The 20,068-nt window shown below is 45.7% G+C and overlaps 2 protein-coding genes across 2 annotated transcripts; one reads left to right on the forward strand and one right to left on the reverse strand.

The window, feature by feature from the left end:
- Window positions 1-142: 142 nt before the first annotated feature.
- On the reverse strand, window positions 143-2,841 carry PET100 (PET100 cytochrome c oxidase chaperone). The gene is made up of 4 exons (XM_083599934.1): window positions 2,775-2,841; window positions 1,867-1,953; window positions 768-800; window positions 143-547 (listed from the first exon to the last, which is right to left on the reverse strand). The coding sequence occupies exons 1-4, from the start codon at window positions 2,799-2,801 to the stop codon at window positions 470-472; spliced, it is 225 nt and encodes a 74-aa protein (XP_083456060.1). The 5' UTR covers window positions 2,802-2,841; the 3' UTR covers window positions 143-469.
- A 110-nt stretch (window positions 2,842-2,951) lies between these two features.
- Window positions 2,952-19,000, forward strand: XAB2 (XPA binding protein 2; the record flags this gene model as incomplete). The annotated part of the gene is given in 20 exon segments (XM_083597635.1): window positions 2,952-3,042; window positions 3,045-3,121; window positions 4,115-4,263; window positions 4,630-4,753; window positions 5,924-6,121; window positions 7,512-7,646; window positions 7,811-7,975; window positions 9,899-10,043; window positions 10,401-10,552; window positions 11,187-11,306; window positions 11,714-11,845; window positions 12,440-12,571; window positions 14,092-14,205; window positions 14,700-14,862; window positions 15,454-15,644; window positions 16,239-16,361; window positions 16,881-17,052; window positions 17,176-17,302; window positions 18,348-18,457; window positions 18,799-19,000. Coding segments are annotated over 20 exon segments (2,682 nt in total). The 3' UTR covers window positions 18,861-19,000.
- Between the last annotated feature and the right edge of the window lie 1,068 nt (window positions 19,001-20,068).

A 20,068-nucleotide genomic window follows, 5' to 3' on the forward strand; every position in this document is an offset into this window, starting at 1 on the left:
CAAAGCAATGAGAGAAGAAAGCAGTGCAGAAGGACCCACCTGGATAAAACAGATCTTCAGTCCAAGGAGGACAAGTGAAATATAACTTGCATCTCTGAAGACACCCAGATACCTTTACTGAAAGACATACAGAGATTCAGTCTTTCTATAAATAACTTTTTATTCAAAGTGACTCTCCTAAGACAGCTGCCAAACTTGCAGACAGGGTTCAGCAGCTTCACCCAGCAAGAGCCAGAAGAACACAAAGGAAGTAGCCTATATCCTCTTCCCATTTTCCATTGACAGCCATGGAGGCATGCACAGAACCATTATTCAGGAATACAAAGTGAAACTGCATTGCAATTCCCTTCATCTCTTAGTACAAAAAGTGTTTTAGAGGGCATTTGTTAAGTTAAAGTAGGAGATTTGTGATGACAACTTTCTTGAGAGTGCATCAAACCCTGGGGAGAAAGGGGATGATGCTACATCATTATTCCTTAGCTGACTGCAGCATCCGCTTCTCGTGTTCCTTCCTCATTCTCTCTTTGAAGTCTTCCAGTTCTTTTCTCTGGAGAAGACAGAAGTGCCAATTTCATCATAAATGATCTGTTCGCTTAGACCGGGGGTGGGCTACTTATGGCCCTCCAGTTGGAATCCCAATGCCCATCAGTCTTAGCCAGTATGGCCAACGGTCAGGAAAGTTGGGAGCTGCAGGCTAACATCTGGAAGGTCACAGGTTCCCCCCTCCTGGATTAGACATGCAGTATTCATTGTTGAGGCATATTTACCTGGTAATTATCTTCAGGTGGGTATATCTCTCTCTGAAGGAAAAGGATTAAAAAGGGAATCATATTATTGGAAAGTCCTGCTTTTATATTGAAACAGATTAAAACCATGCCACCTAAATTTCCACTGCTGTACAAGCAGAAAGCAGGCAAATTTGTCAAAAACACCAAGAGGGCAGGGAAAATACAGCCAGCTTGAGTGAGCGAACAAACTAAAATTCTATGAGAACTGAAAAGTCTTCCTAATTTTCAAGAGACTGTCACTGGGGGATAGAATCAGAATTGTAGAGTTGGAAGGGAACACTAAAGTCATCTAGTACAACCCCCTGAAATGCAGAGATCTTTTGTCCAACCTGGGGCTCAAACCTAAGACCCTGAGATTAAGAATCTCATGCCTAAGAAGAACATTTACCTAGGAAAGAAAGAGATAAGTCCTGGCCTCTTAACACAGTTGAGAAAATCTTGTTTATTCTCCTAATAGTTCAGGTATCAAGTACAGACAGTAGCATAACCCAAATGGGGCCACCAAGGAACAGCATCAGAATGCTTGGGGTAACCCTGATAGTGGCAGAAGTGGGAGGGGTCTTTAAAACTAAAACTGAAAGAGGCAATGCCCCCCACAAATAGCCCAGGGTTAAGAATGCTCATAGAAAATAGACTGAGAGCGGAAAAATTAAAAAGGAAGAGGAGAGAAGTGGAAAGCCCTCCTTGAAGGGAATGGCTGACTGGAACCCTGAACAGGAAGCCTCCTTTTAGGAGAGAATATATGCTGCAACATTTTGCTGCAGGTTCCACTTATTATTATTAATTTTGTTTATTTACAGACCAATGACTCCTGCTAAACAGCAGACCAGAAGCAACTAGATGCATTGTGTGCAATGCCAGCTTTTGCATACAGTACTTGCTTGTAGAAGCCAGGCTCCCAGCATATGGCTGTTGAGTAAAATGCAATAAAAGGAAGCCTGGGTTTTTCTTTTCCAGTTCCGGAGGTGAAATCAGCATGAGAATTAAAAAAAACAGATAAAACCTCACAGGAAAGGTTTGGAAATGATTTCATTACTCCACCCTGTTCTTCCCTTTCTAATTACATGGCAAAACTGACCTTCCGCTTGATAACATATTCTTCAAAATAATCTGCCTGATTTGAAATCCAGAACATAGCAACAGGAAAAGATAAATACAGCATCATCTGCAAGAGAAAGGAGATAGGAAGTCAGATGGTAATACAGGTGCATTGGGACACTTTGCAGGGTTTTATTAGATTTTGCCCAATCTGGCCCTTAACGGCAGAAGCTTCCTCTCATCCCTTGCTAAAAGGTCAGGAGGACGACCATCATATGGCAGAGGTAACGGTAGAAAGGAGAAATGGCATAAAGGAAAAGAAACACATCTAGGTTGCAGGACAAGTTATTTTGCACCAGGATGCGGAGGGAGAGAAGGAAGGGATCACTGGCAACACTAAGGGCTGTGCTTCTAGGGCGAAGGAAGACGCAGGGCGCAGCGGCACCTCGGGCCCATTAACGAGCAGCGCATTTCACCAGTTTCCGCATTGGAATTGTAACCACCCGACCTGCTCTTCGGAGAGGACAGACGGCATTTCCCTGCAGATACCCGCGAGTAAGGGCAACCTGATCTTTCCTACGTGCTTCCCAACATTATGCATGTATGAAACCTAACAGATATTCAAAACTACATCTATTGCCTTGAAAATAAGATCGAGCGATCGAGCTGCCTGCCCTTCCAGTTATATATTTTAACCCATAAAACCGAAGCTCTCCGAGGCACGTGAAGGGCTCCAAGGGGGGAGGATCTTATCTTAAACTCGTATGTTGGCCAGCGAGCCCCCAAGAGCGAAAAGAGAGCCTGCCGGGGAGGAGGTTTTTGCCCCGGGGGGAGCTGCACAAGACTTTTTGCCCCGGGGTTTTTGCCCCGGGGGAGCTGCACAAGACTTTCTGTCTGCGAAAGAGAAATCCCCATTCCCACCCCAGGAGGACCCCGCTTGCCACAGACCCGGAACACCTCCAGCTTCACCCCCATGGCGCCGCTTGGCCGATGCTGAACGGGGCCCCGCCCTCCCTCTGGCACCGCCCACCCTCGCCATATGCCACGCCCCTAAAGTCTTCCGAAGATGGCGCCCGCAAGCAACATGGCGGCTGGAAGGCGGAAAGGAAACGTCCTCCCTGTCGGATGACCAATAGGACTGTTGCTGGCCAAGTGACGCAAGCGGAGGAGAGAGCCCGAGCTCTGAACCGCAGCTGTCCTTGTGCGTCATTGCCGTGCGCCTCGCTCGCTCGGAGTGGGAAGCGTCCAAGATGCCGGAGCTGGAGACGGTGTTGGGGAAGCGGGAGCTCTTTTTCGTGAGTAGGGCCCGGTGGGAAGGTGTCGGGGGGTGAAATGCTCGGACGGGTCCTCCCTAGGCCGAGCTCCCTTTCGCCCACAGAACTTAATTCTCCCCCCCCCCCGCGCCGGTGAAATAAAAGGCGAGGCTTGCTTCGAACATGTGCAGAGTTCTTTCCCCTCAAGATTGAACCAAGTCAAGGAAAAGCGATGTAATCATTCTAATAGGGAGTCGCTGGGTGATAGCCTTGCACAATAATTCTACTTTGCATTCGTGCAGCGAATTTTAAGTGTTCAAAATGTCCCGTGTACCGTATGGTATTTCATGGCCAGGGCAAGTGTTGTTACAATAGAACCGCTGTCTCTTTGTGCCCTTTGACTCAATCCTTCTTGTAACATTTAATACCAAAAAATATTTTGATATGACATCATCATACTGCTTCTGCTAGCCTATGATGTTAAAGTGGGGTGCTTATTATGATGTCACTATGTTATTTTAAGTAGACATTTAAAAAGGAAGAGGCTTAGAGTGACAGCTGTTGTATGATTCTTTGTAACAGCCTTTCTCAACCTTGGGCTCCCAGATGTCATTGGACTACAATTCCTGTCATTTCTCGCTAGCAGGACCAGTGGTCAGGGATGATGGGACTTGTGGTTCAGCAGTATTGGGGACCCAGGATTGAGAAATGCTGCTCTGTAATATCTGCTTTGGTCGTTACTAACTTACAGTAGTCCTGTAAGGTAAGATTGTACACTCACACCTCAATATTTGAGCTTAGAGCTGGGACCAGAGACTTGCTAAAGATTACTTAGTGAATTTGTGGCTGCAGTAAAATATGAAGTGATGATTTTTTGGTTCATTTTTCATATGCTCACATGTAAAATTAGGTAGCATTTTTCAAAAGCCTGAAGATAGCATTGGGGTGCGTAAGTTATAACGGTGCTGCACAAAGAAATATAATAGTACATCCTCTCTCTAAATTTATATTGCCTTGCTCCTCACCCCTACACAGGAAGAGGAAGACTTGCAATATGAAGAAGAAATATTGCGCAACCCCTTCTCTGTCAAGTGCTGGATCCGCTACATTGAGTTCAAGCAAAATGCTCCCAAGCATATCTTGAATCTGATCTATGAGAGAGCTCTTAAGGAATTGCCAGGCAGGTATGCGCTTGTGTCTCTTTCTTTTATGTAAAGTTCTTTAGCAAACTGCATGAAGGTAGTAGGGGAACCCTTTTCAATCCAGATTTTCATAAGGCATTGTTGTATAAAAAATGTAAATGAAAGGCTAACTCTTAACTTCTTCAGAATTGAGGGGAGTTTCTTATGATCTGTTTTCTGGTCTCTTCTGAAAGCAGACAGGAATACCCTCAACAGATGGAACCCCTTGCTGTCCCTGTTGATGTTTCCCTGGTTTATTTCAGGAGCAAGGCACTATGATCACCCAACTCCCCTCGTAATGAGAGCTGGGAGCAACATGGCAAAATCTTTTACTTTAATGTTAATAGTTGCCCCCTTTGTGTTTTGCAGCTACAAGCTATGGTATAATTATCTTAAGCAGCGACGGAAGCAGGTAAAGAGCAAGTGTGTAACGGATCCCAGCTATGAAGAAGTGAACAACTGTCATGAGCGTGCCCTTGTCTTCATGCACAAGGTACAGTGGTTGGTGATATGCTTAGAGGGCTGGTAATGCCTGGGAAAAGTGAGTCAATCATAATGGCTGCTATTATGGCTGGTTATGACGATGTCTATCTGAAGGCCTCACATATGTTTTCATTTCAGAGCTGTATCTCAGATGTGTGCATATGTGGAATGCAATAATGGCTTTAGTATACCACTTTCAGCTCTCTTAAAAACAACAATCTTTAGCCTAAATCTGTGAGTTTGTCTCAGAAACTGTTGTAGATGCCACATAGCAATGGGAAGGAAATGATAAAAATAACGGGGGAGCTCCTTCCTTAAGAAGAAAGCCTTAATGAAAATCACTGAAGGGTTTGTAAACTGATGAGCCATTCTGTAGAGAATTTTTTATTCAAAACACTAGCACTTGAGTCTCCTAGTGAAATTAGAGATGTGTATAAGATGCCCCCAAATTTTGGACATTATTTTTTAGGGGGGAAACCTAGTCTTATACACAGAAAAATATGTTAATTGATTGCAATAGTCAAAACAAAAAAATTTTTTTCCTTCCAGTAGCACCTTAAAGACCAACTAAGTTAGTTCTTGGTATGAGCTTTCGTGTGCATGCACACTTCTTCAGATACAGAAGAAGTGTATCTGAAGAAGTGTGCATGCACACGAAAGCTCATACCAAGAACTAACTTAGTTGGTCTTTAAGGTGCTACTGGAAGGAAAAAAATTTTTTTGTTTTGACTATGGCAGACCAACACGGCTACCTATCTGTAACTGATTGCAATAGGTTTAGGATAAGCAAAAAGCAAACACACAAAATTTGTTGGACACTGTTTCGGACTACTGAATGCTGGTTATGTCCGGGAAATTCCAGACGCATGGCAACCCTAGTATTACAAAGTGTGGAGTTTGCAAGTACCGGTAAGTTCATTGGCTTTTTGAATAAAGAAATAGATAAATTAGTGGAGTCCATTAAGCAGAATTTCTTAAAATGGAACAGCTGTATTCAGAGGCAGTGACTTGCTTGACTGCTGCATGCTAGATGCAAGCCACTGTTGTTGTCATAGCCCACTTGCGAACTTCCTAGTCACATATGTGTAGCCACTATTAGAAGCTGGCTGTGGGACAGTGTTAACCTTTGGTCAGATCCCCAAAGGGAGTTGCTATTTTCTTATTATTTGTCTGATTGTAGATGCCTCGGATATGGCTAGATTACTGCCAGTTTCTTATGGACCAGTGTCGGATCACCCGCACCCGTAGGACCTTTGACCGAGCACTCCGGGCCCTGCCCATCACACAGCACCATCGTATCTGGCCACTCTACCTGAAGTTTGTGCGCCTGTATCCATTACCCGAGACAGCTGTGCGGGTCTACCGCAGGTACCTGAAGGTAAGGGAACCCATATGTCCCCAACTAATTTGTCTTACCAAACTCTTCCACCTCTGAGCCATCTGCGTAATCTTTGTAGAGAAAGTGTTGTCTTCCTTGTGCAATGACTGCCTAAATGGGTTTCTTCTCTTTTAGGCTCCTTTTCATTATTAGCACTGAATGAATTCTTGTCCTACTTTTAGTCTCGTGCATAGCCCTTGCAAAACTTCTACTGGAATATTATACTGTATTTGAGTTGGGTACTCATAGTGTTTGGAAGTGGCTAGAGAGGGTACAGAGAGATCAGAAGGCTGTGGAACAAATTCTTCAATAGCACCAAAATATTTGATTGATTTCATTTATGACAGAGAACAATAAAATTGCTTTTTCAGCAAAGAGAAATCCCTTCTCAAAGGGAGAGTATTGGACAAAAGTGTTATTTAATTGGGTACCTCTCTAGATTAGATCAGGGAGATTTTCCAGAAATACTAATGCACCGAGGGCCTTCTCGGTAGTGGCGCCCACCCTGTGGAACACCCTCCCTTCAGATGTGAAGGAAATAAGCAGCTATTGTATCTTTAAAAGACATCTGAAGGCAGCCCTGTTTAGGGAAGTTTTTAATATTTAATGCTGTATTGTTTTTTACACTTGATTGGGAGCCGCCCAGAATATTCTTATTCATTATGTTAACTCAAGAACTGTCCTTCTGCTGGGAGTTGAGATGCAGAAACTTGTTGTAAATTACATCAGTGGCGCCCAGTAATTTTCTTTTTTCTGTTATTTTTAAAGAAACCGAGACACCAGATGCAAAGGAAGCCACAATCCCTTAACCTTCCGTAGTTTCGCAGAACAGGAAATTTCAGCAGGGACATGTTTTTTGCAGCCCTACATGACAAATTCCAACTTTTACAACTCCCTCTTATATACATCTGGTAAAGATGCAAGGTGCTTGTACTTTTTTTGCACCTGAACACCCTACAGCGAGGATAAATGAACATATGCCAACTCTTAAGTCGATCCTGCATTGCAGATGGACTTAAAGAGGGGTTCTGGGTCTGAAACCCTTTGCTTAGGACTCCTGAACTAGGACACCTCTTTACAAAATGTTGTCTGCTCTAAATCTGTGGATAGTAGTCTGTTTAATCTGCTGTTTTTTATTTTAATTTTGGAATAAGTGAAAATTTTGTCATGTTGCCTAAAAGAAATCACACTTGTTCCCCCTGACAAATCTTAAATAGCTATAACACACTATGCACAAAGGGTTGTAAGCTACTCCTTGTATTCTTAGCTAACCTTGAGTTGGCACTTCTAGCAGTGCTGCAATTAATCTACATTAGCTCTTCTACTGCCACTGTTTTGGTCTTGTCAGCATTCTGGTGGATTCTGAGCTGTACGCGTTTTTATGTTGCAGCTGAGCCCGGAGAATGCTGAGGAATATATTGAGTACCTGCGCTCCATTGACCGCCTGGATGAGGCTGCTGTCCGCCTTGCCGCTGTGGTGAATGATGAACGCTTCATCTCCAAGGAGGGGAAATCCAACTATCAAGTGAGGCTCATGGTAGCTGGCAGTCAGCCCTCCAAAATTATGTGGAGGATCTCTCTTCTCCTTCATCCAAAGATGCCTGCTGCAGAACAACCTGTACACTTGATGCTTTTCCTGCCTCTCAGCGTTGCCAAGATCTCTCTGACACCTTGTCCTCTCCGTTACAGCTGTGGCACGAGCTCTGTGACCTCATCTCGCAGAATCCGGACAAGGTGAAGTCGCTCAATGTGGGGGCCATAATCCGGGGCGGCCTGACTCGCTTCACCGACCAGCTGGGCAAGCTGTGGTGTTCCTTGGCAGACTACTACATCCGCAGTGGGCATTTTGAGAAGGTAGTCACCTGGGCCTGAGGGTTTGTGCTGTGATGCAGGGACTTGGCTGGAGTCATATCCCAATCCCAGGGGGAACTTCAAAATGGCACAGAGTGTAACGTTCAAGTCTTTCAGCTATTTCCTCTTAAATTCCTTATTCATCTGGTCTGAGCAAGACCTCACCTTTATTTGGTGAAAATCTTGGGTTGGAGACAGACATTAATTTTTATGAAGGGCTGAAGACAGTTTGAACAAAAGTCTGCTAGTAATGGTAAATACGTGCCACCCTCATGTACCCCTACTAAGCAGACTTTATAGGTGTTTCTATTGTTCTGAAAACCTTTTTCACCAGAAGGGAAGCCTCTTTTAGATCACTTTGAACTCACTTAAAAAGAGCTATTGTCTGTCTCCACTCTTCTCCTAATTCACTCTTTTAAATAAGGCGTTTACTGAGCTTGTAGGGATCAGATAAGGAACAGTCAGCAAAATAACCAACAGAAATCCTTACAAGCCACCAAACAAAAATGGAAATAGAAGAATCTGGAAGATTGGCAGTAGAGGAAAGTTACCTAGCATAGAGGAGGGACAAAGGATAGGGGGAAGTATCTCCTATGATTTTCTTCTTTTATTATATTATTTCTGTTCTGTTCTCTCCCCATCAGAAGAATTCATAGTGTCTCATAATACATGAAGTGTTCCAAGTTTGTGAAAAGTCACTAGGGAAAACAAATAAGAATCCTAGTGCTTTCTGGGGTGACTGTACATAACAAGCAGGATTTTCATGTCTTAATGTCATGCCGAGTAGATTTTTAGAAATCATTGTTTGTTTGCTTTTTTTAATTGGTACCGAGGTCAGCAAACCGGTGAAAAAAATGTGATGTATGGACAGCTGGAGGAGACTGAGAATTAGTACTCAATAACGTGTTTCCTCCTTTGGGACATCTGAACAAGCCCTCAGTTGTTCAGGTTTAAACTTCTGGGTGATCCTGTAACTTGATTCCTCCTCAAATTAGAATCAAAGGCAAAGGCATTTAGCCCAGAGGCTTTCAACCTTTTTGAGTCCACGACTCCCTTGACCAACTGCATTCTTTCCGCAGCACCCATGTAGGGCTCAGGAGCCCAGTTATGTCACCCCTTGCCTGCAGATGTGGCAACCTCTCACCCTTTTTCGAACACCCTCCCTTGTGGAGTGTTCCCTCAGCCTCCTCTCCTCTCCCCTGGGCAGCTGCAGCTGCTGCCCCTGGTCTCTGAGTTGCCCCCCCCCCCAAGAGAGATGCCTCCTCCTCAAACTGCCCCACAGGGGCCTGGGAAGCAACCCCTGGCTGGCCCCAGAGGCACCATTCACCTGAGGAGCTTGTAGCAAGGACTGCTGCAACAAACAGCTGTGCAAGCCTTTGGGAGGCAGAGACACAAGAGGGCATCAGGAGGGAGGGAAGGAAAGAGAGATAGAGGCCAGTGTTGCCCACGGTACCCTGACCATCATTCAAGGCACCCCAGGTTGAAAACTACTGATTTAGCCAATAGACTTTGGATTTGATGGGCAACCTAGTGCGTGATTTTCCCCGGCCTGAACATCCCTGTTAAATATAGGGTTGAGCTCTGAAAGCTGTTAGAATGCAGTTGTCACTTTGGACTGAGTTGCGGGTACCTGCTCTTTCTTGGCATAGGAAGTTTATGTTGCCTGTTCCAAATAACCTATTTGTAGATCAATTTCATCCCAGAGGCAGTTCCTTTTGGCACACTGTTTCCTCCCACAATAAGGAAAAGCTTTGAGTTCCGTATAAGTGGATACGTCTTGAGTGGTGATCTGTGCTTTCTTAAGAGCATTTCCCATGAAAACCATTAGAGAAGTCGAAGCTGCCTTGGTAGCCGGCCGTGGGAACAGAGACCACAGGCATTGCTTTGCAGACTGGAACAGTAATCCCTTCACTCTCTCTGTCTTAGGCTCGCGATGTCTACGAAGAAGCCATACAGACTGTGATGACAGTGCGGGATTTCACTCAGGTGTTCGACAGCTACGCCCAGTTTGAGGAGAGCATGATCGCTGCCAAGATGGAGACCAGCTCTGAGATGGGACGTGAGGAGGAGGGTAAGAGCAGCTCAGGTGGTAGGAAGCAGGGGCTGCTCCTCCTTCCCTTTCGGAAGAGAAGAAATTCTTCTCCAGACTGCATCTAGGAGAATGCATGCCACAGTTGCTGAGACTCCTGACGATGTCTCAGTTCTCCCTAAACTTTTTCAAGTTGTGATGGATGTTTCTCCCTGGGGTTGCATCATTGATAAAGCCTTATATTAAAAGAGCTTCCCTCTCCTAAAGGAACCCAGGGCATAGCTATAGGTATGGAATGTGTAGGTGAGAAAATAGAGGGGGAATTTCAGCTGCAAGTAGCTGCCTTCCTGCACCATCTCTCATTCCTGCTCTTTTGCCCCCCCCCCCCCGGGGAAACAGATGATGTGGACCTGGAGCTGCGCCTGGCTCGCTTTGAGCAGCTGATCACACGCCGGCCCTTGCTTCTTAACAGTGTCCTCTTGCGCCAGAATCCTCACAACGTCCACGAGTGGCACAAGCGGGTGAAGCTGTATGAAGGCAAACCTCGCGAGGTAAGGAAATCCCCACAGTAGGGATCGCATGAGCAGACCCAGCGCTGGGAACGAGGGAGCTGCTGGACTTTCAGGCTAGCGTGTTCCCCTTCTATTAAACACTGGATTTCAGCATCAGTGATGAATGGCGAAGTTTTGGGTATGGAGCTGAATCTGAATACCCTCCAAGGAGTTGCTGCCACCCAACGTTGGTCGTGTCACTGATGGAAGTTGACACAGCATTTCGTCCACTGGGGCTCCCTCCACCCCAAGCAAATTTCATGAAGTTTCAAAAAGCTTCTGTCTACTAATGGGTGCTCAGCACATTGGAGTTTCCACATTTGCTCAGAAGGGCATTCATAGACGGGTACTCATGCCGGTCTAATTAAGCTGCTGCCTGGAAGGCAGGGCTGAGCTGGAAATGGAGAGCCAGTTCTCCCACTTGTCACCATCTAGTAGCCTTCTAGATCTGCTGAGAAGCAGGCTGTTTTCCAGAATAAAAACTTCATTGGGATTGTACTAGTTGGCACTTCTCACTTCCTCTGTGTTGTGCTTCGCAGCTACAGCCACCAAACCGTACAGGAAGGAAGGAACCTAGGAACCTGCCAGAGCTCAATCTTTTCTTTTCCTCTACCTCTCTCCCTGCTTCCTCCAGATCATCAACACATACACAGAAGCGGTGCAGACTGTCGACCCCTTTAAAGCCACCGGAAAGACACATACGCTCTGGGTTTCTTTTGCCAAATTCTACGAGGTCAATGGACAGATCGAAGACGTGAGTGATGCATGGGTTTGGGAGGCTGACGCTGCTCTGTCCTTGCCTTTCAAAATGTTTCCTGCCTTACTTTCCTAGCTGCTGCCCAGAAGCACAACAGAGACTCGGGTTCTGTGTTGCGAATGCCCTTCACCACAGCTGCCTCAGGCTTAACTCCATGCATTTTTGTTACTGTGTTTCATTCTTCTTGTAAATTGATTCAGGGATTTTCGTTGTGGTGAGCGAGTCTTATATTCAGTCAACCTAACCCAAACTCCGGGAAGCCACCATCCTTGGTGATGCAGTATTACTCGGATGACCTGCCCCACCACATAGCCTAGTCCAAGGAGAGGAGATGCTGAAACTGGGGGCTCTTTCTGGCCCTGCTTTCCCCCTCACCTTGCCTACCTCACCTTACTTGTTCCCAGGCCAGAACCATTTTTGAAAAGGCTACCAAGGTCAACTTCAAGCAAGTGGATGAGCTGGCCAGCGTGTGGTGCGAATATGGCGAGATGGAGTTGCGGCACGAGAACTATGACCAAGCGCTGCGCATCCTGCGGGTGAGCAGAAACAGGGCGGCAGGCATCTGATAATCCAGAAGTGTTGCTTTTTGGGTTCCCAGACGATTACTTCGGAGTTAAGGGCATATAGTCATGCAATCAAAAACAAGACTCCTTTCTTCTGTCCACATCACCCTGAATGGAGTTGGAGCTCTAGTGGTTGAATCACAGGGGAGCACTGTTATTAGCTGAATGGTGCGGTGTGGCTAAATAAGAAAGCAGGAAACCAAGATTTCTAAGCTTTTGTATTTCTAACAATGTGAGGCCACCCAGTTTCCTGTCTGCAGAGATAATTTATATCTAAAGAGAGAGATACATTCTAAGGGTGGGATTCAACCAAGTTGTTGCAAGCGCAAAGCGAGGTCTGTTCTCACAACAGGATTCCTCTGCACGCACACGCACGCGCGCGCACACACACACACCCCAAAAGAAATTCTGCTCTGGAAGTTAGAGGATCCTCAGAACAGGTTTAGAGGGCACACGGGGAGAACGGGGGACATCTTCTTGCTTGAGCAGGCCTTGTTCCCCATGTGCATACCCTACTTAGTGCTATGTGAATTCTACCCTTAATCATGTTTTCTCTTGTTCCTTCAGAAAGCCACAGCCATCCCAGCTAAGAAAGCAGAGTATTTTGATTCCTCAGAACCTGTGCAGAACCGTGTCTACAAGTCCCTCAAGGTTTGGTCAATGTTGGCTGACCTGGAAGAAAGTCTTGGCACCTTCAAGGTAAGTGGCCTTTCCTGGCCTCCATTGTCTGCCAGAGCCTTCTGGAGTTGTGGAAAGGGCAAGCGCCAACTTTTCCTGTCTGGAACAGCCATAGAAGCCTGCCTCATCCAGACACGAAAAGCATTAGCTTTGGGTTTCTGTTCTTCTTTCCTATCATGGCACTTCTCTCTGGCTGTTTTAAGTATTATTCAATCAGCTTTAATCGCCTTCTGTCCAGAAGTGTCTGAGAAGTATCCAAGGAAGCAAGTACTGTGGGCAGTAAATGTCTCCTTGAGCTAGCAGGGAGAGACAGAATAAGGGTCAACATCTGGGAATTAGACTAAAGACAAATTAGAAACCCGGCTCCAGTTTAGCAGGCAAAAGGATTAACCACTGGGACAAGCTGTGCAGAAAGTGAATGACTTTTTGCCACTTCAGCAGCCCTCCCAAAACAGTCGTCTTCTTTTTTTAAAAAAGCTTTAGCTAGGCACAAATGAGCTGGTTTTTGAATTGGCATTCCTTGGCTTCTGAGTGGCACAAAATCAGTGGTTAGGTATTCCGTGGACTTCTTGGTTTGCTAGCTAATGCTATACTTGGAGATCTTCTGAACACCCAAAACGACAGACCCTCACTGTTTCCTAGTCATCTTTAAGCTATTCTAGAGACTGTACCCTCCTCTCCTCCCCTTTCACCATGGCTTTGGCTTTGAAATAGTATGATGCTGACGCACGGAGAGGGAGGCTGTCATGCTCCATCAACTGCTTCCTGTGCCTGTCTAGAGAGTAACATTAGGGCCCAGAGAACTGGCTCTGTTTCATGGAGCTGTTGTAAGTTGGTAGCAGAGCAGCCTTGCACAACTCAAGCCCCTGACTTTCCGTTCCCTGAAGCGAAGTCTCTACTTCAAGAAACTGAGTGGGTTTTGGTACCCATAGCTTCTTTCAGCATATTTATCTGTGCTCTCCTGACTTCTTTCCTGCCTTCAATGTTTCCCCCTTTTATTCATGATTATTTCTAGCTAGCCTTTTAGAAGCGGCTGGGATATTTTTAATGCATTTCCCTTTTCTCTTGGTTTTAATGTATCTATGTGAGGTTTATTGTCTGGGGTTTGGTTGCAAGTCGCTGTGGATTGCCTTGGACAAGATAAAGTAGTTGACAGATTTAATCGATAAATAAAACTATGTGAAGCACACAGCAGTAGTACACTACATGTGAAGTAGTACACTACGTGAGAAGCACTACAGTTCTTGCTCCCATCTTTTCTGACAATCCAGTTGGGGCCTGCTGATTCCCTTTGACGGTAATACGGAGGCTTGTTTACCGCTTGCCTTGAGCAGCTGTGGGCAGCAGCCCTGCCAGCTCTGCATTAAAAGGCCTGTATTGACCACAGGGACTTGTTTCCTCCCTCCTGATCTCCTCCCTCTATATCTCTGGGCATAGCTGGGGAAGGGACAGTGACTGAGGGCCCCAAGCTGTCTCTGTAACTCGGCTGTCGCTTTGTGGTTCAGCCTAATATTGAAGTTTCTTTATGTCACCACCCCTAGTCTACTAAAGCCGTGTATGACCGCATTCTGGACCTGCGCATTGCCACCCCACAAATCATCATTAACTATGGCCTCTTCCTGGAAGAGCACAGCTACTTTGAAGAGAGCTTCAAGGTGAGTTGGCCGTATCAATACCTCTGTCTGCTCTCACAGCAGCTGGGGGAGTGGGAAGTTGCCCATCTGGTTGGTTTGGGAGCCACAGAATCGCAAAAGCTGCCTGCTGCAAGCTGTGGAGCTTGAGAGGGAGGACCTTGGGCTCAAAATATCTACAGTGTGTGGTGTACTTCTTAGGTAGCAGAGCGGAACTCTGCAGATCCTACATCTCTGTAACCTTTGGAAAGATTAGCATGAAGGGTAGGATTCAGCTAATGGGTCCCGTGATTCATTCCTTGGCATCTCCGGTTTAAAAGACCCTCAGGTAGCAAAGCTGGGAAAAGGTTTATCTATTTTGGAGATATTGGGTTGCTGCTGTCAGCCAGAGCAGATAGTACTGGACTGCATAGACCACAATCACCTGGCTCAATATGGTGGTTTTCATATAGGCAAGAGTATACCAACTAGAAGAAAGCTTTTGCTGTCTTTTTCATACCATTCCTTCTCTCCGGCAGGCGTATGAGAGGGGCATCTCATTGTTCAAGTGGCCAAACGTGTATGACATTTGGAACACCTATCTTACCAAATTCACCGACCGCTATGGTGGCAAGAAGTTGGAGCGTGCACGGGACCTCTTTGAACAGGCTCTAGATGGCTGCCCCCAGAAATACGCTAAAAGTAAGCGGAACTGTGCTGTGTTGCAAGGGAGCAGAGGCAGTAAAAGCCTGGGGGTGGGAGCTGATAAATAATGGGAAAAGACCAGTCCTGTTTTCCTGGGCAATGGAAGCTGAGATACAGGAAACAGCAAGGCCAAATCTAGAGGACTTGCTCCCAAAGCAAGCCAGAGGGCACCTGCATCCATAACCCAGTGGTTGCCATCGTGGTGTTCTCCAGAGGTTGTGGATTGCAGTTCCCATCTGTCTCAACTGGGCTGGCTTAGCCAGTAGTCTGAGATCATGGGAGTTGTAGTTCAAAACATCTGAATGGCACCCCCCTAGGGTAGCCAATCTGTTTGAGGCCTGATAAGTTCCTCTCCAGCAGGAGCCATTGAGATGGAGAGAACATCTCTGTCACATCCTCTTCAGTGCAAGAGGGCAATCTGAATAATTCTCCCTTGGGGCAGTGCTTATTTAAAACTTTTCCTATGGTATCTGGAGTGTCACTAACGTAGTCCATACAGGGCCAAAATATCTTGGTGAGAAGAGTTGACCCAAAGATTGGGGGTGGGGGAGGAATGTAGTTTTGCTTTAATTTCTTCTCTGTTCACAGCTATCTACTTGCTGTATGCCAAACTGGAGGAAGAATATGGGCTGGCACGCCATGCCATGGCCGTGTATGAGAGGGCCACTCAGGCTGTGCAGCCTTCGGAGCAGTATGACATGTACAATATCTACATCAAGAGAGCAGCTGAAATCTATGGGGTCACACACACACGTAGCATCTACGAGAAGGCTATTGAGGTTAGTTCCTTCTTTCCAAATAAATAATGCTGTGTTTAAAACTCCAGGATGAGTCTCTTGCTCTCGCCTAGAGAGGAACTAGTCTGCTAGGTAATGGCTGAAGAGGATTGTGTTCCCTTATATGTTATGGGGTAAATGCAAATACAGCTTCTGTAATCACTATTACAACTATGAGGATATTGTGCAATATGCTGTTTTTGCTATTATTCAGCACAGGTCAAAGGTTGAGTGCCACCTTTTTATAAAGCCCTATATAGCTTGGGACACTTCCCAGAGATACCTGCTTGTGCCCTGAGGTCCACTTCAGAAACAGGGCTGATGGATAGCAGAGAGTGAGCCAGTCCCTTTGATCGCAACCCCCAACCTTCGGAAGGCTGCCTTTGGGGAGGCTCACTTGGTGTCCACACAAATCTTTGTCATCATGCATCAGGACTGCTTGACATCAATTCAACTTGTGTCTTTTTCTGCTGCTGTGCTCTTATTGCGCCCCTTTTGGTTTGCAATATGTGTTTGGATGCTTTTGTTTTTAACTCGTTAGCCATTTTAGAAGCATTGACGGTCAGGATGCAATTTTAACACGTATCCCCATTGCAGGTGCTGACAGATGAACACGCTCGGGAGATGTGCCTGCGCTTTGCCGACATGGAGTGCAAGCTGGGCGAAATAGACCGAGCTCGGGCCATCTATTCCTACTGTTCGCAGATGTGTGATCCCCGAGTAAGTCACCTGGTGGGCTCTCCTTTGTGAGAAGTTTCTAATTAAATTGGATGGCCATCTGTCAGGGGTTCTTTAGCTGCGATTCCTGCGTTGCAGGGGGTTGGACTAGTTGACCCTCAGGGACCCTTCCAACTCTACAATTCTATGATCTCTCCCACACACTAGACTAGAGAACTAGTCATACACCTGCCTGAGCATGGCCTTTCAGGACCCAGTGTGGGAAGGTGAGAAAAGCTAGCTCTCCATTATGTTCAAGGATAACTCTATCAGCATTATTATTGTTTATTATAACAACTTATTTATCGCAAAGATTCAAGGATTTTAATTTGTGGTGCAGAAGATACACTGCACAACTCATCTCTGTACACAGACACACCTCCATGTTGCTTTTCCCATAGCAGAGCTCAGGGGAAAGACTAGTGAAGCAGGAAGGAGAAGTTCCGCTTGATCTGTTGAACTTCGCAGTGACTGCCTTCTTTCCCACCCCACCCCTCAAAACACTTTTTCTTCTCCTGCCAGACTACTGCCAATTTCTGGCAGACATGGAAGGAATTTGAGATCCGGCATGGGAACGAAGACACTATCCGGGAGATGCTTCGCATTAAACGAAGCGTGCAAGCAACCTACAACACACAAGTCAATTTCATGGCCTCTCAGATGCTGAAGGTGTACAGCAATGCCACGGGCACAGGTAGGTCTCCCCCCCCCCCCCCCCCCGCACAGGTACCAGCAGAGAGGGGTGTCTGCCACTACATCTCCTTTTCCGTTCTAACCCTTCCTCTGCCCTTCCCTCCTGCTTGTCTTTTGGTTTCAGTGTCTGACCTGGCACCTGGGCAGAGTGGCATGGATGACATGAAACTGTTAGAGCAGCGGGCAGAGCAGTTGGCAGCTGAAGCGGAGCGAGATCAGCCCCAAGCTAAGGAGAAGATCCTGTTTGTCAGGTGAGTGTACTGCAGGCCAGGGAGACTTGCTTAACCTCTTTGCTGTAGGTCACCACCCAGCATGCAATACACCAGGGGTCATATTTCAGGTTGGGCAAGAACCAAGCTGTTTGTCGTAAGCTTGGAGAGTTGTAGAAGTAGGGATGGCCGCACAAGGTGGCTGCTGTTGGAAATGGGAAAACATGCAGTGTTCTTGCCATGAGAAACTAGGCAGTAGACAGAATCTATTTAATGTGCAGTGTACATTACTTTTTATCTTAATGCATGTATGTTCTGGTTAGAGGTTTTAAAAATATTTCCCCCTGGAATTTGGGTAGTAGAAGAGACACAGAAGTATAGCCAGGGCCACAGAAACCACCTTGTGCCTACTGTCTCCACTACTTCAAAGGTTTTTTTGTGGTGGTTGGGCGGGGGAAGAGACATTTTTAAACAACTGCTCAGTTTGTCCATCAGCTGTGTTAAAATTCTGTATGTGTCCACGTGTACTCAAGTTGGATAGCTAGTGGAATTCTAGTTCTTATCATGATTAAACTTGTGTCTCTGTTGGGTAGTGGCAGGCACACACTATCAGACCCAAGCTGGGCTTTGTCGCTACATGACTTGATCCTAGAGTCGAAGATCTTGACATTAGACTAAAGCCTGAAACTAACACAAAACAGGATTAAGAGAGTTTGCATTTCAGGGTAGAGGGAGGAGTGTAGCAATGGTGTGACTTATGTTTTAACCTCCATTGGCCCCTTCACTATGCATTTTTGTTCTGTTTTGCCTTGATGGTTGTTACAGTGAAGCCTAATGCATTTATGATCATGCGGATAGTGAAGCTGTAGAGTTGAGTCAACACTGCAGGTTCTAATAGTTGGTGTAGCTTATCTAGTGGCTTTCAGTTGCAGCTTGCAGTGGAGAAGAGACATGTGAACCTGTAAAGCCAGCTTGATCTTCTCAGGATGGACCTGTTTCCTGCAGTATAGGCATGGGGCAGTCACTGTGTGAATAATACTGTGCTGGCTCCTGTACGATTCACCAGTTTCTTGTTCCTTATTTCTAGGAGTGATGCTTCCCGCAGTGAGCTGGCTGAACTCTCCAAACAGGCTAATCCTGATGAGATAGACATTGATTTGGATGATGGAGATGAGAGTGAGGATAATGAGCCTGACGGTAAGTAAGAGACGGTGCTGTATGGTCTAGTTTTTGAAGCGAATAGGCACAAAGTAGACTAGGGTTTAGCAGTAGATCTCTAGATGATTTGCAACAGAGCAGCAAGTGTTTCTGATCTGCCAGGTCTCTAAAAAGTCCCCACACATGAAAAAGAGGGATTGCTGAAAATATTTTTGGCAAAACTAAGAGTATATTTTTATGTGAAAAAGAGAGTTCAGCTTAGTTCTGGCACAAATCAGAAATGGTTGCTAGAATGCTGAGGTTCAACCCAGCAAAGTCATTTCTCTAAGCCTGACATGTGACTGTTCTTGCTTGATTATCCCAAATCTTCTCTCCTACAGAGGTGCAGCTGGAGCAGAAGAGTGTTCCTTCCGCTGTGTTTGGAGGCCTTAAGGATGATTGAGCAGCTGCAGATGGATGAACTGCTTTTGAGCTACAAGTGTCATATCTGTTTAAGCTGGGCTTGGTGTAATTTGTTTGTTTTCCTTGATAGTATCCTTTTCTATTCTGTCATGTTGCTATTTATAAAATCTTTTTATCAAATGTCTGGTTTAGGTCTGTATGGGAAACTAGCTCAATTGATTAGAGCATGGTGTTGGCAACACCAGGGTTGCAGTTTCAATCCCCGTAAGGGACAGCTACAAATTTGTGCATTGCAAGGGGTTGGACTGGATGATCCGCAGGGTCCCTTCCAGCTCTATGAGAAAAGGTGGGCAACAATGCCAGCTGCTGTATACATGAATAAGTAACCTGCACTGCCAGCTGCTAGTTTGGCATACTTTCATACTTTTCATTACTGAAACTCTAACTCTCCTAAGCTTAAAAAGTATAATAAAAGGGGCTTCTTCCAGTTCAGTGGCATGTTCAATACAATGGAGTGCTTAATCCCCACCTTCCTAATGGAATTTCCTTAACTGTGCTGCTGATAAGAATTCATCCTCTCTCACTAGCTTAACTGTTGTGACAACAGTTACTTCATAAGATCCTGGCAGCTTAAAACAGACATGTCAATAAGCTCTTGATGTTTAGGAACAATGAACATTAAGGAAAGGGGGTTAAGCAGTAGTGATGAGGTTGTTACCACATACTTTCCGTGAATGCCAATTTGTCTTTCCTGCTATAGCAGTTTCTCCCAAGTCCTGTTCTTAAGTGTATTCCTGTCCTGCTTGGTCATGCTCATGGGGGAAAGTCCAACAAATAGCTGGGTGGAACAAGGAGAATGACCTTACTTCCTTCTACCAACCAGCTGAACACCTACCAAACCTCCACTGCTTTCAAGGAAGCAACGCTTAATTAAACCCAAACAAGGAAACAGCAGCTGGTCACACCCCAGTAGTTCTAACCCTGCATTAAACATGGAACAAGTCCACAAACATCCACAAACAAAAAAGGCTTTAAAATGGCTAGACTCCTATCTTGCCCGTGCCTCTGCCCTGCTATCCAAAACAGCTGAGTAATGGGCACAGGCTAAAGTTGAAGGCAGACACTTGCAACATAAACATAGAGAGAAAGGAAAGGCAGGCTTTCAAAACCAGAGACACAATCTGCCTCCAGTGTCTTTTTATTCACCCCACTCTGTGTGGAATGGAAGTACACCAAGTAATGACCAGC

This window comes from Podarcis filfolensis, assembly GCF_964270895.1.
Source record: "Podarcis filfolensis genome assembly, chromosome: 2".
NCBI classification, from domain to species: Eukaryota; Metazoa; Chordata; class Lepidosauria; order Squamata; family Lacertidae; genus Podarcis; species Podarcis filfolensis.